This window comes from Lissotriton helveticus, chromosome 8 (genome assembly GCF_964261635.1).
Source record: "Lissotriton helveticus chromosome 8, aLisHel1.1, whole genome shotgun sequence".
NCBI lineage: Eukaryota > Metazoa > Chordata > Amphibia > Caudata > Salamandridae > Lissotriton > Lissotriton helveticus.
In genome coordinates, this window is record NC_136069.1 from 1,693,395,197 (window position 1) to 1,693,413,318 (window position 18,122).

Below are 18,122 nucleotides of genomic sequence, written 5' to 3' on the forward strand. Positions count from 1 at the left end.
ATAGGGACGACGAATGAAGAGTAGCAAATATGGATCTTAATTTGACTCCTGATAGAAATTGGGTTTCTGGTTGGCAGAGGAAACACCCTGTCCAAGCAAGAACCACATTCCTAGTAACGGTGAGTCAGATGGACAGCAAACCTTAACCTGTGCTCACTCTCTGATAGTGTCGCAGGGATTCCGTTCTCATACAGAACTGTGCATAGAGACTTGGAACCTCAGTGAATTAGAGTGTGCCAAAACTCACCTTAGTACCCAAAATCCCCTACCAGACTAGCTACAGTGTCTCATTGGTTCTTACAAACTCCCAATGTTTAAACAAACCAGAACATGGACTTAGAACACCTCAGGTAACGTGGAACAAATGAACACTCTTTCGTTATACAATAATTTCAATCGAGAACAAGGAGTAAATGAAGACGCGTGCACATTTGAAATGTTTATTTTCTAATGCAGTGTACTCAAGCGCAGTATCTTAGCTAACACAAGCAAACATATTATAAGAAACAGAGTAATCAGCATAGTTACTAGTCCATAGAATACGAAGGGTGAAAGAATGTTAAAATGCTAGAGGAAAGAAGGCTAAAAGACACCTAATTCTCACCCTCCCTTGCTAGTATATTATATTATATCTAAGAAGGTCTCTTTGGGTTTTAGCAGGGCAGCCCCATACCTCAGATCCTTGTGGTAAGGGATCACATCATCTTCCACCAGCTCTCTGCATGCCAAGCACCATCAAGTGTGTGTATTCTCTGTGCAGTGCAATATTAAAGGCGCCTAAAGCCAGAATTTGGCTGCAGCTGCATGTATGTTATGTCTAGAACGTGCGAAGATCAGACCTCACAACCACCACTGTGTTAAGATATCCTTGAAGGCCTCGGCACTCACTGTACAGACACAGCTCACCAAGCAAAGCTGATATCAGAGCAACAACATATTATTCTCGTGTGAAGCAAAACATTGTACTAGGCTCAAAGCTAAAGTAACAATTATGTGTCGTGTGCAGAAGCAGCAGAAAGGTAAAATGGCGTTTAAATTCCTAATAAGCTCATGCTAACTTAACACAGTGTGAAGGCAAAGCATTTCTATATGACAATAGCTTGGCACAGAGCAGGCCAGCTTAAATTAAGAGGTATTGAGTAAAGTATTTGTGCAACACAGCAAACAGTAACACTGTAACAAAACCACAAAAAGACTCCACACCAGTTTAGAAAAATACATTAGTATAATCTGAACACAATAAGAACAAAAAAAAAAACCTCCAAATCTTAGAAGTCAAGATATGAATTAAAAGAAAGAGGGTCAAAACAGTACTTAGAAATAAATAGTGCTTAAGGGGGTAAACAGGGTCTTGCTGGGCCGGGACAAAGTCAAGAGTTCAGGCAACCTGTGATGGAATGCATGCCAGCTACAGGAGCCACGCAGGGCCCGCTGAGCAAAGTACCTTAATCCCTTGTCACAGGGTGAAACACGGGGTGCGATAAATTGATGATCACCACACAATTGATGCTCCACCAAATTCCTTCAAGCAGTAGTGGCAATGCATCAAAGGTGATAAGCCGGGTTAATCCTAACTGGAGGTTAGGATTAACGGGTGATCTCCTTGTTATGGCTGGATGGAGTAGTTCCTAATAGGTTGATTCAGTAGGCAATGCAGCCTTGATGAGTGTAATGCGCAGGTCCTAGACCTCGCAACAGCAATGTAGCGTCAATCCTGATCTTGCAGCACACAATGTGTACGTTCACATTGGCGCTATAATTTTGAAGCTCAGGTTCTTGTCAGAAGCAGCACTTTAAGCTCACTTCCAAGGGCGATGGGCTGGATTTGCACCATTTGACAGATCAAGACTTACAGCAAGTAATGTGTAAGTGCTGTGTTGAAGATGAAAGGGGCCATCCTTAATATCCCTGATACTTCAGCCACATGAGGCAAGCCAACAAGCCCCTGGAGAAACTTAGATTCAAGGCTGTTCAATTTTATGTTTTGGATTCCCCTGACGAAGAGCCCAATAGACTCGAAATGTATTGGGACAATTTATTTCGTGCTCATTTTACACAGAGATCAATTTGTGCGTAATCCTGTACGAAGCTTAAAATGCATACAATATGTATTTGGAATGTCTAAATAAAGACTACAGATTGCATCTTACTGTCTCAGTTGTGGTGAAGAATATTAAGAATTCAATAGTAACAAGGAGTGAGAAAATCATATTGATTCAAAAGATTACTGTTGATTACGTGAAGGAACATGATTCATTGGAAGGAGTCGTTCTCACTTAGCGCAGTGTACCAGCATAAGAGCACGAGGACAGTGTTTGTTTTTTTCAATTATACGTTTTTGTGGTTTTGGGCGATCTGCATATTGCTGGTAGCACGCAATCATATGAAAACGTTTAAGGATGGCATCTTTTCAAGAGAAGGAGTGCAAGCTCTCATGTCTCTTCAACTTTCTAAAAGTGGCATTTTCAGAACTTCAATTTCAAAACCAACTTCACCATGAGCTTTATATGTAAGTTGTGATTTCAGAGACACTAAATGTTGTTTTACTTATATTTCTCAAATTGGAAACTGTACTTATAAAATGTAATATGTCAGTCCCAATGTATCCTCTGGGAGACCTGAAACTTAACTTCAAGAACAATTATTATACACTTAGCATAAATACCTATCAATCAAATCTTTAATATTAATTACAATGAATTATTAATGATGTTACTTCCCACCCTGTACCCCTATAAACCCCAAAACCTGCTATGGAAATACAAAATACTAAAAATCTTGAAACTACATTTCAAAACTACTAGCAATTTAAAAACAATATTAAAAACATTAGCAAAAATTATATAAACAAATGATCACATATACAATTAAAATATATACTAAAATACGTCGAAATAATGACAAAACTAAATTATTACAACATCTATATTTTTGTAAACGATATTCATTATTTTGATAGTGTTAAAATCAATATACCTTACCTTAAAATTGATATTCTTGCACACAATATTTCTGTATGACTGTTTCAACTCAATATTTCTGTCTGACGATATTTTAATTTCGATATTTTGTCCGAATACCAGTGGACTTGGCATAAGTGGAAATGCCACCTGTGGAAAGTGGACATTTTTATGCATCAAACTCTGTGTCAATCAACACCGGAGGCCGGGGGAGCACAACTGGGCATTCCCTAGTGACAACCTTAAACTATTGCGCATTCAATTTTAGATTGCCGACTTCTGCCATTTGTGGATCTAGCAGAATATATGGCGGGCAGAAATTGTGACACCTGGCCTCTGGGGCCAGGTCAAGCCCCCATAAAGATAGAGATCTGTATTCTGTGGCTTCATGGAAGACATGAGAGAAATTTAGGGAACACATCTGTGTCCTCAAATAATAACCTTTGAACCTTCTCTCTACTTCAAAGGCCCAATTGGGTATAACTACCCAGTGCCACGTTGCCAAGGGGAGAGATCCGTTTTGCGCTTGTAAGGAGGCAGTACCAGGGAAACCTGGTCTGCATGGTGTACATTGCTGGAGGACTCTGTTGTGCATATATAGGATGACTGCCAAAGGAAAGTACTGTGTGTATTCCTGAATAGGGGTTGGCCTGGGCCGACTACCTGCTGATGTGTGGCACCATGAATTGGGATGCCAAGGAGCAGTTGGATGGTCTCCTGTTCTCTCAGAGATCTCAGGGATATAAAAGATCTCCTATGAGGGGCCCACGCCATCTTACAATGACTTCTGGAGAGCAGTGCCCTCTAAGTGCCCACATCGACTGCTGAAAGCTGAAACACATGATATTAGCTCGTAACTATATAATTCTGCCTGGAGACTGGAGTGCCTAGTGGGGAGATCCAGAAGTTGCCGACACCTGCAGCGAAAGGGTTCCTGTACTGAAGGGACCATGGCACACAAAAGCATCTTGTTGGTGGTGAGCGGATTTACTATTTGCGTGATACAAAGTGCTCCACCGCGTCGTCTGTGCCGCATTTCTCTCATGCTCCATGCCAACTGCATGCTCATTGCTTGTGGTGTTCAATTCACAGGTTGTGAGCCTCGGTGGTGGGGGATGCACCCTCATTCTACCTCCTGGGGTTATGCTGAACTTGTGCCTGTTAGTGTGACCGGAATCATCTGGTGCAAGTGACATCAATGTGTGCTTAGCATAGTGCCTCTTTTTCAGGCCGTACAGAATTGCAAGTCTACTTTGTGTAACATGAAGCTTTTGATGTGACTCATCTCAAAGGTGCACAGCCAGAATCAACATGTAACTGATGGGGTGCCTCCTCGAGCCGAGAGGCTCCCCTGCATGTTGTTCTCCATTCACTGCTTGCTCCCTTACTAGTCCCATCACTGTGGATTAACTGCCTACTCCCCATCTGGCCCTTCCAATTTGTTTTCATGTTAACAGGTAGGAGTAAGAGGAATTGACTAGGCTGGATGACACTTCTGAGAAGGTTTGGGAGCAGGTCAAGAGACTATGTAATCTCACTGTGCTTCGCAGAACTGGACTGGTGCCAGAAGGCCCCCGTGCACCCCGTTTCTGCTTCACAACTTGTTGGTGAACTTCCTGAGTGGCACCAAGACCCCCTTTGTTTAGGTATACCTCTTGTTTATGCTTACTGTCTATCCTCACCTGCTTTCTGGAGACCCAGATGAAGTATGACCTCAGTCAAGAGTGGCCTTGCGTCCGGAGGGAGTGGCTGGTGAACTTCCATCCAGGGTGTCTGGGACAGTGGGGATGAGCTGGAGGGTGGCGGGAGGCTTGGAGCCACAGGGACTGCGGAGTCTTATCTATTGACCTGTTTGGAATCAGTGGCACCACAATTCAAGTGTCTGGTGTGTAGTGGTGCTAAGTGAGTGTGAGTGTGCTGGCGTGGCAGTCTGCATGGACCACCTGTGCTTCATGACACTGGTCACCAAAAGCACTTTACCTCTCAAAAGTGGGTATACCCATGTGGCCTTGTCCTGCAGTGTTGCTAAAAACTGTTACAGTTCAGTGTATGCACATGTTACTGGTAATGTTGTAACCCAGGGTGCACCCTATAGCTAGTATGTTCTGACTGGTCAGTGTGTTGCCTGGTTTTATGACTGTTTGTAGATCAGTTTTAGGGTCTGCAGGCTGTTTTTATTTTTGTTGATATCACTGATAATATCACAAATATTGCCTAAAAACACTTTTGGCAATGCTGCAGAGCAGTTAGGCTGCTATAAAACATGGCTAAGAACATGCCCAAAGTCAAAATATCTTGTATGCAAAAGTCCCATTGGCTTGTCAATGTTTCTTTAACTTGATATATTTATGGATGAATGTGACAATGATCGCCTGGATGGATGAGTTTGTGCGTTGAGGTGTGGATGTATAGGAGATGAGGGGAATGGTCTTAGGCAGCAGTGGTGGTAATGTTATGAGAGGTTAGTCATTCCCTGTGTAACACCCTTGGCAGCACAGTGTGAGTAGATGCATTGTCGGGGGGGGGTCACTGAGAACAACCAACTGCTCATATCGAATTGGAGGCTGTCACATAGTCCCAAGGAGAGCTGTGGTCTGAGGCAGCTGTGTCTGAGAGAGCTGTCACTGTGGTCTGAGAGAGGTATATCTGTGTTCTGGGTGAGGTGTCACTGTGGTCTAAACGGAGCTGTCACTGTGGTCTGAGGGAGCTGCTGGTGTGGTCTGAGGGAGGTGTAACTGTGGTCTAAGGGAGCTGTCACTTTGGGGTGAGAAATCTGTTGCTTTGGTCTCTTCATCCCTCTGGCCCATGTGCAGCTTGAGAGAAGTTGAGTGGCTATCTCTGCAGCCAACCTGCTGTCAGAGAGATGACTTCTATTCATTCTATAATATAATATTAATAGGGCTCACAGATCTCAGCTGTGATACTATGACATATAGATATGTAATAGAAAAGTATTACTCTACATAGGATATCAGCTGTGTCACATCTCCCATATTGTAAATACAGTTTTTACACCTTCATTGGGTAGCTGTAGCACTTACATGCATACTGTAATAAATTGGTCTTACCCTTCACAAGCTATCTGATGGTAAAGTTTAAAAACAGCAATACAGTCTTCTTCCTCGCCCCAGTTCATCAGCTGCGACTTCCATACATATAGTAATAAACTGATCTTACTTTCACAGGATATCAGTTGTTACCCTTCTATGTGTACTGTAACAACATATTCTTACTCCTCACAGGAGATTAGCTGTGATACTTCTATACATACTGCAGTAAAGTGTTCTTACCCTCACAGGATATCAGTGGTGACACTTCTATATATACTCTAATAAACAGTTCTCCCCCATCACAGGAAATAGGTTGTGACATGGGTATATATGCTGTGGTAAAGTGTTCTTATCCCTAAAAGGATATCAGCTGTGGCACTTCTATACTGTAATAAGCTATTCATATTCATTACTTGATATACCTATATCCGCACAGTAATAAAATGTTCATACATCTCACAGGATATCAGCTGTGATGTTTCTTCCCAAAGTGTCAAAATAGTTCTTACACCTTCATAGGATATCAGGTAAGATGACTCTTTTCATACTGTAATGCAATCAACTGTTCTGGCCTCTCCCAGGATATCTGCTAGCACATTTATGCACATGACATAATAAACTGCTCTTACCCTTTGCAGGATATAGGCTGTGGCACTTCCTTGAATGTGAGCTCAGGGGAAGTGTACTCAGAGTGAACCAGGAGCACGCCTCCCAGGATGAGGTCTCCATCGCGGACAAAGGAGTTGAGTTTCAATGTCTGCAGCTTGCAGGCTGGCAGCAGAGCCCTCACTCTGGCACAGACCAGTAGGACAAGCACTCTACAGGCCCAGCCACCCATTGATTGGACTGATGGACTGTCTATGGAGCACTGGGAGGGACTCTGTGAAGCAGAGAATCTGCACAGGGAGTGACTCTGTACCTGTGAAGCAGAGAATCTGCACTGGGAGGGACTCTGTGCCTGTGATGCTGATAATCTGCACAGGGAGTGACTCTGAGCCTGTGAAGCAGGTCATCTACACAGGGTGAGCCCAGATCCTCTTCAGCAGATATTTAAAGGTGGACATCTGCCCTCTGAATTCCAAAGTAGAGCTTCTTTCAAAGCTGCTTCTTCCTCAGTGTGTGCCCTACACTGTATGTAGTTTGACACTTGGGGTGAGTAGACAACAGTAGCAATGTACGTTTCAATGCCCTTGTGCTGGCTCTGTGTCAAGCAACTCTATGCACCTTCTCTCCCTGGCAGGGGTTTTTATTACATGCGTCCAGGATCAGCTGCTGTTTATTCTACAAGGAATTTATGAACTCTGTAATTTTAATTGCTATACTTACACCTTCCAAGCATCTTCTTTCCCATCACAGGGAAATAGGGTGATTTCCGATAATGAGTAGGTACTATATGTAATTATTATAATAATAAAGTAAGACTACAATGTATTCTGACCGAGTGGAGTAAAGAGGCCTGGAGCTAAATATATGAATCAAAAAACATATTTCATTAAAATACCCAAAGCCTACCTGGCCTGACCAAGTAACATTCAGATATTTTTGGACAGAGTTAAAACACAGGCATTCACTGGCCTAGAGTTACTTTTGATCAATGTGGGCGCTCGCAATGCAAAGTAGGGAGAATGACAGAACTGACCAACTTTCATATGCAAAAGGAATATTTGTGCCAAAAATTGACCTGGAGGCGGCAGCAAATGCCTTGTATCTTGGGTACAAATATCAAACAAGGAACACATTATTTTAATGTGTACTGTGGTGCAGCTAAAGACATCATTGTTGAACCATATACGATGCAAGCTTAAAATTACATCTGCCAACTGAAAGCTGTGTTTGAAGGGCAAATAGTGGAGCTGCTGTTTTGTTCTGGTAGACAGATTTGCGTCGGGACAGACAGGGGGTAAAAATCACCCAACCAGTTTTCCTGTGGCCTTGTAGTCCTCAGGTAGCCACACCTATAGGGTAGCCCACCTCCTCCACACATCAAGAAAGTGGTCCTGCCATCTTGGGAATGTGCAAAATATTGCACTATGGGATAGCTATATGCCACAATTTGCAAGCAGTCCTCATCAGGCGGATGGGGACCTAGTAGCCTGAGAGCAAAGTTTGGACTTAAAAGTGGCACAGCTGCCACTCAGACCTCAGGTCACGCCTGAACTTTAGAGTGGAGCAAAGAAACAGATATTTTAATGCATGAGCAAAGTTAGTACTTTTCCAGGGCCTCTACCTTCCATGTGGGCCCCTGGGAAATTGAAATTACTCTCTAGTTCTCTTCTGTGTATTTCCCTATTTTAACCTTTAACATATCATGTATTATTGTTAGACAAAATAAGGCTTGAATTAGCAAAAGGACTAATGCAATTCAATATTTTCCACACAATGGGTTCCAAAATATATTTTGCATGGGGCCCCATTCTATTTAAGATATCATGGGAAGAAGGGCTTCCCTGCTGTTCCCAGGAGCTGGCAAAGATAGGCTGCATCAAAGAGTGGACTGTGCCTGTGGTCCACTGCTTAAGAAAAAGTCACCCCCAAGCCCCAGAGAGAAGAAAAACCACCAATAGTCAGTAGTCTGGCTCCCTGTTACAGCTGTAATGCCACAAAAGCTGAAGAAGGCTTCCTTTACGAGTGGTAGCCAAACAATCTCTTGACCGTCGCTGTCCACCGAAGTGCAGCCTGGTAGACCGAGTCCCAATGCTCAAAATTTGTACCCAAGTCTGCTGGACCCAGGGGAGTCATCGGATGCAGCTTTATTCACCCAAGATGAACACTAGCCAAAGGTCACTAGACAAGGATCCGTCCAATCAGGAAGGCGAAGCAGCTGCGAAAACAAAGCTTGGTGTTGTATGTGAGGGGCCCTGATACGCCCAACAGACCAGACACCATCCCTTCCCCTGCGACCCGGTTTTGGGTGAGGGGGCCCTTTCGTGGGGACCCTGTTCGGGTGCCAACTGAAGGACGTTTCCCTCTGAGGTCCCCGTGGGTTATATATATAACCAACTGCCTCCTTCTCAAGTGAAGAGTCTGTCAGACAGTAGTGAATATAAACAGGCTTTATTGGTAGTTCTCTGCAGAGCCCTAGTCTGACCTGCCACTTAAGATGGATGCTGAGGAGACTGACTTCTCAACATGTCACAGTAGGTAAAAGGAGCTTCCCAGACATCTCAAACACCTTGAGCTGGACCTGAACAATGGAGCACTGAGAGATGAGCTAATAAATGCCAATTGGAACATGCTATCAGGAATACAAGGCCACAGTGCTAGATTTCATCATCTCCCAAGGTGGGGCAGAAGCTACACATTCAGCTAGTCATGTGATGGCAGAATACCTTATTCATTAGCAAGTCAAGGAAACAGCCTTAAACAGCAGGAGAAATAATAACAAAACACAGTGTTCTACTGAGGTAAGCAATATGAGCACCAAGGCCCAACACAGGCACAATCTAATGTGGATTGCAAAATTTAAAATGGATGCACACTAGCAAACTAAAGCTTACATGTTGCAAGGATAACTCAGTGGGTTGCATAACGTGAATACAAATGCATGTATTTTAGCCACACACTGCTAACCTGAAACAGCACGACAGAGGCATTATAGGAAAGGGAATTTTAAATCTAACATGGGTAATAAGACTGTGTGTAGTTGACAGTTGGTCTTTGTATACTGCTCTTAGACAGCCACATAAAATAGAGAGCGTAGGTGTGCCTGGATAAGCCATCACTGGCAGGATGGGAGAGATAAACTGGCCACAGCCCTAGTTACACTTGAATAAGCAGAGTCCTTCCTCCACACACAGGGGTGCATGTCCCCTGTAGTTAGCCTGGAGCCAGGGCAAGGAAGGCAGAGCACCTGTGCATTTCAAATGAAAGCCAAGAGAAACTTCCTCCACTTCAAAGGCAGAACTGGGGATAAATAATGGACTTCAGACACCAACTCTTAAGTATACTTCTGTACCTGTAGATATTCTGCCAGGAAGAAACTCTCTTGTGCGACTGAAAGGAGTGCCACTCTGCTGACCTGCTGCTCTGAAGAACTGCTGCCCTGCGATGCTGACCTGCTCCATGCTACCCTCTTGCCTGAGTGAGGACTGGACATGAATTTGTTGAACCAGAGTGACTCTAAGGGTTAGTTAGCTGGCCTCCTGACCAAAGTCTCAGGGACAGAAGGCACCAACAACCTTGCAGCTGCACCTGCACTCTGCCATCTGTGAGTCCCTTCCTGTAAATTTGTGTCATCCCAGTCCTGGAGGCTTGGAAGTGGGCCTAATGTGGACTCAGCAGAACCCTATGCTGCTTGGCACAACCCTGAGTGGACTACGTATCACTTCTGCTGTTTGGATCTTCCCCATCGCAAGGAATCCACATCACTTCGCAGCCTGCAGTCTCATCCCAACTGTCTCTGAGCAATGGCGCAGGCCCTCACATGCCTATTGACGGCAACCTCAACGATGATGCTGTACTCCACATCACAAGCCTCGCAGCTCCTCAACGCTGGGCTTTGCATCACAAGCCCTAGTTGATGGGATCCTCAAGGACAATGCTGGGCCGTGCATTGCAGCCTGACAGCTACTCTGTACTTAAAAGACTCGAGAAACTGACAGTGGACCATAAAGCAACTGTGCAGCCCCAGTGCCGTAAATCACCCAATTATTTGTAGATAGTAAAAAAATATTTGTGTGCAATTTCACAAATGTGCCCCCTGTTCAGAAGCACTTCCCTTTCACAGGGAATATGATCAATGAAAAACTAAATTGAAACTGCACTACCACTTAAAGTCTTATTGTCCATAATTTTTACGGAAATCATAATCAAAGAAGAAAGTCGCTTTGTATGCAAGTTGTATGATGTGTCTCTTCTTTATTAATCAATTTGTACAAAAACATCAGCCAAAGCATTTCGTCCTTTCTACATAGGACTTCTTCAGGGCAATGTTGATTCAAACTGACACCCAATTCCCTTGGTTTTGGCCTGGTTGTAAGAAATATCCTGAACTAAAGTTGCCACCTGGCTTCTTTTCCGAGTATCACAGTAATCATCCAAGCCAAGCTGGAGCAAGCTGGTAAAGGCTATCCAATGTGTAGATGAATAAAAATACCAGGTGCATATGGTATGATAGCCATGGACCAGTAATCGGCGTGCAAGTTCAATTAATGAACTAACAGATGTTGGTGAAGAATATCCACCCAGACTAGTGCACTTTAAATGGAGTGCAGACCAGCGTAAATCGACCTCTGCAGTAAACACGTTGGCTGATGTTTTTGTACAAGTTGATTAATAAAAAAGAGAATCATCATACAACTTGCATGAGAAGCTCCTCGGTACTGACGCTTGGTTTCGGCTGCACAGCCATCTTTGATTCAGAACCTGACAGTGCTCTGCAAACCAGGATTTAAGGTACTCTTGTTCAGCGGGCATAACTGGCATACTATCATGGTCAGCCTGAACTTGTGACTTTGCCCCTGTCCGGTTCAACCAATATCCATAGTAGTCGCTTTGTGCTTTTTGAAGCTATTTTCACTAACACATTTAAAATTGCATATCTCTGCATTAACAAATTGGATTTTGTTGTTTTGGTCTTGTTTAAATTTTTTTTTAAAAAAAATGACTATGGGCCCGATTCACAGAACTAACTTAAGACAAAATCCTAAACTTACTACCATTTTGGTGTTCACAGAAGGCACTTACTCATGTTGGTATTATGATTTGCACTTTTTCTTCATTTGCAAGTTTTATTTGAAATATGTAAAATGGCTTTTAATTCCCCTTTTTAAAAAATATAGACCAATTACTTTGGAGGAATCATATCAATTGCTGCTTTCCTTGGACAATGAGGAAATAATCTGTCGCACCAGCACTTACTTGAGAATCGCTGTCCGAGCACGTAAAATGATGGACAATGCCTGAGTCTTTTTCTTTGTAGATTAATCTGTATAACTATGCCCTCATGATCTAATTGATGGACAATACCTGAGTCTTCTCTCTGTATATACATTTTTATAATTATGCCCTTATGATTTAATTAATTTTGTATGGATTTTATGATAATTGTGCTAACTGTATATATGCTTTTATGAATTCTTGGAATTTGAATAAAGATTATGAAACGAAACAAAACTAGGTCTATGACACATAATTTATTAGTCAAGACATTCAGCGACGCAGAGTTTACCTTAATCAAATCAGAACTGGAAAGTCAAAAGCTTAAGCTGAAGCCGACAACAACAGAGTTTTCTCTATTCACCGACAACACAAGACAGGGACAGGGTCATGCTTGGCTATCTGGCATGAACATGGATGGCTTCATCCCCAGCTAAGACTCAGAGTCATTTGAATTTATCTTGAACATAGACCTCTCCTTCAAGACACACATTGTCAGAACCCCGTGATATTGCTTGTCCACTTAAAAAATACACTCCCTTTCACAAACCAACTGTGTGAATGTGAAAAAAAGATGTGTAAGAGAAGGTAGTGGTCCTGGGGGCACTTGGTAACTCTTAAATATACTTAAACAGGATTTTATATTAAATGTAGCCCATTTTCTTTAAGTCTGGGAAAAGTATCTTGTCCAAAGAGACAGTTTCCTTTTTCTTTTCTAATCTGTTCTGAATAACAAATACCTGTCCAGCTGTATGATAGTTCATGAGGAGTACCTAAGGGCTGTGTCCATGAAGGAGTTACCATAAACCATGATGGTATTTCTTAAGACATAAGGGGATTGGGGAATGGCTCCTGCAATGCTCTGCAGATAACACTCAGCTCTGCTAAGGAGCCTGTGTTCATGTCCATTCGGTGATGGTCTGCCAACAGGAACTTCAATCTGAGGATGGTTTTCCTCTATTGCTAGGGCCTTATACAAATCAACGCTCATAATTATCTACTGAAATGATTGTGTTTATTGTACCTAGACCTACTAAAATTAGCACCAACAATAAATATTTATACACCAGGACCTTTACACTCCCTCTCTTGCCCATTGTTATCTGTTTCAACAGAATGTATTTGCAACAGCATTTCACCCACTTTTGCACACAAGGCATCCACAAGTGTGTCTTCATCATTCACTAAGAGCCGGATGTAGGAGCCCAAATACCGGTCGGTAACGGATTTTACCACCCAATTCAATTGGGTGGTAAAATACCGAATCCAGGTGTGCACACCTATGCCATGTGGCAGACAGACATGCCATTAGGGCATGTCTGTGTGCCACATGGCACACATGCCTGTATAGGAATCAATGGGCATTACCGAATCGGTATTTACAGAATCGGTAAATACCGAATCTTAACGATTCTGTATTTACCGATTCAGAAATACCTACACCCCCCCCCCCTATTTTACCACTTCTTAAATACCGAATCGGTAAAATTCGGTATTTAAGAAGTGGTAAAATAGAATTACCTACATCTATCCCTAAACGCCTTGCTCCCTCCTTTCCCAACTCTATAAATCCTGCTAGAAATGGCCAACCTTTGCACATATCCTCCAGGTGTGTCCCAAACCAGGACAATTCTGTTCATTAGGTATTTATTATGATGTGCCGCAATTGAAACAAGCCAATGTTTAGCCTAAACTCTTGTGAAGTGTTTGTTAACTTGATGCTTTGTGTTACCCTGCTCTAGTCGCATGGAGTCTGTTCTCTACCAACACCAACTATACGAGTGTGTGTTGTAGACACAGGTTTATCCATCCTTCTGGAATTTTCTTGTGAGTTTTCAATACTTCTGAAAGGTCTAAAAGGCTTAGTAGATGTACTCATAGGGGCAGATTTACAAGCCCCTTATGCCAGTTTTGCGTCACTTTTCCCATGTTAAATATGACGCAAAAGTGGTGTAAGGGTCTTGTAAATAAGCCCCTTACATTTTTGGAACTTCAACCTGTAACTACTCAATTGCTGATTAGTCATGCAGTTAAACACTCAAATTCATCATTACATGCTTGTGTCTTTAAGTTAGTCGCCCAAGTATTTATAGATTTCTTAGAACCACAAACACAAGCAAAAAACCTTTACTATAAGCTAACACATTGGGTCACCCTTCAAAATACTCCAATAGTTGTGTAGCAGCTACTGGGAACTCTTCGACATCTCCCACTTGTTTAGGCAGACAGAACAGGTAAATGCTCGAAAACAATTTGTCCTTCAGTTCCTAACTAGTAAAAAAGTTGAGTTCTCTTTCTGTCAGTCCCACATCTAAAAACAAGGATTGCTCCTAAATAAGCATTGAATCTCCAGACCAAACTCCCCTCTTCACTGGTGGATCAGTAGGACCCTGTAAACAAGGGGCCAGGTGGTGGACCATTCTGCATGTGATAGGAACTATGGGGCAGATTTACAAGCCCCTTGCGCCACTTTTGCGTCACTTTTAACATGGGAAAAGTGACGCAAAAGTGGCGCATGGGGCTTGCAAACCTGCCCATATATTACTAAAAACTGGAGAAATACCTAGAACTTAGAAATGTGTAAGTAGTATTTTATACAAATGATAAAAAATACTACAGGTAGATAAGTTGATAAATGATTTGCAAAAGGTAGAAAAAAGTTGAAAATCAAAAAAGGTTAAGTAAATGATAACTCCCCTCCAGCTATCGGCATTGTTTACACAAGCCAGAACAAGAAGGTACAGAAGAAGCTAAAACAGGCAGTGGGAGTTCCAATGGAGAGAGTTCATAGGCAGGTAAGGCACACTCCCAGAAATTCAAAACTGTGCTGGTTTATCTGCATCGACCTTGTTCACCACAGTGACGTGGGGCTTACTCGGTAGACAAGTACCACGTGCCAAGTTGCTTTTGTAGGGAAGCGATATACAGTGGTACCAAGTGACCATAAGCAGCAGATGCCTAAATGTTTGTTTGCAGTATTCCAGCACTCTTGATTAACACAGCACGAGGAAGAAACAGATGACCCGCTCATGCCAAGATTCCATTGCTTGTCTCAGATTTCACGGTCGTGCACTCATCACGTGTGGCTCACGTGCCAATTATCAATGTCATGAAGCCTCACTTGTCACTCCCCATGTTGTGCCCCATTTCGTAAAGCGCTTTATGTCCACTGCCCTGCATAGTTGCTCTGCCTCGACAGAGGCAGGCCCACGGTTGCACAAAAAGTAGTAAATATGGTAGTATGAATGTCACATCAAAATACCTTTAATGAGACACAGCACCACTGTGGTGCTCTGAGGCCTGCCACAGCAACAGCCAGACCTGTGAACCTAAAGAAAATATCTGCTTTTTTGCATTGAGCCATGATGAAACTAGTAGAGTTGCCTTTGGACATTTAAACAAAAACATTTATCTCATTAGCTCATTAGTTTGGACACATCCACCTCGGGTGGTTTACCCAGTTTGTTGCCTCTAACAAATTTGAAGTACATTGTCAATTATTCACTTTTAATAGAACTAAAATGCCTTTTGCCAATCAGATTATGACTGGTGTTTCATTCTGGCCAAATCAGAATGATATAGCACTTGGCTATGACTATACACCCCAGCAAATCAATTAAATCAAAATAACCTTTATTCGGATATTGCATTATCCATAAAAGTACACACATAATTACGTACATGGTCAAAATTAAAATGAAGTAACAATACTATGTTTTCCTTGATAAAAACACTTTGACAAGAAATAGTGCAAGATATCATCAATGTCCGTATCCACAGAATCATGTCTATTTCTATGGCTTTGTCTAATTCAATATACGTGTGCTGGGATCACCATTAAACTAGCAACAATATATAAATAGAACATGTGTTTAGCAGCATTATTTCAAGCACAATTTTTCTAAAGTGCATAGGACATAAATCCTAGTTATTAGACTATCTAGATAAAGTGCAGAGTGCGCTATCAGCCAAAGATCAAAAAGTAGTCCAGCGCTGGAGCACAGGATAGCAAACACCTCCACGGCCACCATGTACTTCCCCCGTGTGCTCAGGTACGCCGGGATGAAGGAGATCCACTTACTGACAAACACCACCATACTGAAGGAGATCAGCTTGGCCTTGTTGAAACTTCCAGGGAGATTCCTTGAGAAAAAGGTTACAATAAAGCTGACTGTGGCCAGGAGTCCCATGTATCCCAGCATGCAGTAGAAGAAGATGGTGTCTCCCTCGTTACACTTGATTATACATGTTTATTTGTAGGGTAGGATTTTCACCTTTGCAAAAGGAGGTAATCTCCATAGCCAAAAAAGACATATAAGAATTTGTATAAGTGAAGAGATGAAGGCTGTGCAGTTAGGAGTTTTCGATGCAAGCCAACGTCTTGCTTGGGTGTTGGGATGTGTTGATTTGAAGGCAATGACAACAACTATAAATTTGGCCAAAGAGATGAGACACCCATGGAAACAATGACTCAAAACAATGTCTGTCGGAGCATGCAGGTGAGTCACAGAGGTGAGAAGAAGATAACTGAGTCCTCGATTGTTGGCTTTGACGATGGGAGTATCTTTGTACCTAAGAAAGACTCCTAGGACAGAACAAGTAATGAAAGTCAGGAAGACAGCAGAAGTGGAAAGTGTGAGTCCCAGGGGTTCTTCAAATGAAAGAAAATGCCTCATTATTTGGATGCAATGATCATGCTTGTCATTGGACCATTGGTCATCAGGATGGTTTATACATTGATCTCCATCTGAAAAACATTGAATACATATTTGAAAATGAACTTCTGTAATATGATTCATATTAAAATACTTTATGACCTTCACATTTAAGCAACATTGTAATCATTGTTTCAGGGTTTAATTCGCATAGATGTAGCTAAACTGCATATCACAGATGTGTGCACCCACAAGAATTACCTGTATGCTGTGGGAACTGCATAGAGTCAGTGAAACCAATGGCAACCCTACTTTCTAAGCATAAAGAGTGCTTGATTTGCCCCTAATCACCTGTTACTTATTTCTTCCCAGCACCTGCATTAGTAGGGAAAGGAGTGTGTGAATGTCAACAAATGCTTCACTTGCCAACTGCTTGCTTCGCTGCTGCTGGAGAGCATATCAGGTCATTTCAGAGAATGGGCTTCAAAGAGACTAGTCCTTGCATGTGGGCTTATTTCAATTCTCCTCTCATAATAGATTATTATTTACCTCAGATGGTGTCGTGGCTTGGCCCTGTAGAGGATGGTCATCTTCTGTTGATGCTCCTCAGCGCTCTGATGAGCTTTCCTCTATTACCACTGGTGAAGGCTGGGAAAAACAGGGATTCCTGGGAAGAGCCCACCTTTTCCTTAGCTTTCCGTATTGAGTTTTTTCTCACTGTATCTCGTGCAGTGGCCAGTTTCTCCCAAACGCACTCTCCCTTCAGTTCGGGGTGAGATGTCCTACCTCTTAAGTATTGCAGCAACACATATCCTCTTTTAAATGCCTCAAATATATGTATTACTCTAGAACTGACTTTACAATGATACTGCAAAATGTTCTAAGCGTCTTTACAAAAAATACACACAGGTAGTGGATGGAATGCAGAGCAAATCAAACATTCTCCCCCAGTCAAGAGATCTGGGTTAAATTCACTGTTCTTTTGCTCACTATGCCACCCCAGTTTAGACCTAGCTATATGCAAATCAGTCTTGACCCTGTGCCTCAAGGGAACTGTCCAGACGGAACTGCCTAGCAAGGTCCTCCCTGGACCGGTAACAAGCATCCTGGGACAGTTTTTGGTGCAACTGGAATCAAGCTAGCCTGGCTGAGGAGGGGTGCTGCCCTGAAACCGGTCCTAGGATGCTTGTTTCTGGTCCAGGGAGGACTTGGCTTGGCAGCTCGTTCTGGACTGTTCCCATGAGGCACAGGGTCAGACTGATCTGCATATGGCTGGATCTAAACTGGAGTGACATGGTCTCTGGATATACTAGAGTGATGATTTGGTGTCTTCATTATATGGTAAGACAACCCTCAAATGTCTGTCTTCATCATGGGTGTGCTTTTATTTTCCTGGTTCCTGTCTGTTTCTTTTTTATTGCACGCCTGTGTGTCACTTTTCATATGTGAAAATGTCATGTACCGGCAGTGCAAGTGGCTTGTAAATAAGACCTTTTAATTCATATGTTTTCCCTTTTTAATTTCTTCTCAAAATCTTTGTGTTTTTCTTTTCTTTATTTACATACATGGTAGTATCTTCT

General features: G+C 42.5%; 1 protein-coding gene across 1 annotated transcript in view; it reads right to left on the bottom strand.

Moving 5' to 3' along the window:
• LOC144774118 (extracellular calcium-sensing receptor-like) overlaps positions 1-6,848 on the bottom strand; it is a 57,886-nt gene extending 51,038 nt beyond the window's left edge. Inside the window, exon 1 of the mRNA XM_078659143.1 lies at positions 6,640-6,848. Coding sequence (XP_078515269.1) covers positions 6,640-6,848 — 209 coding nt within the window. The remainder of the gene's footprint in view (positions 1-6,639) is intronic.
• Positions 6,849-18,122: the final 11,274 nt, after the last annotated feature.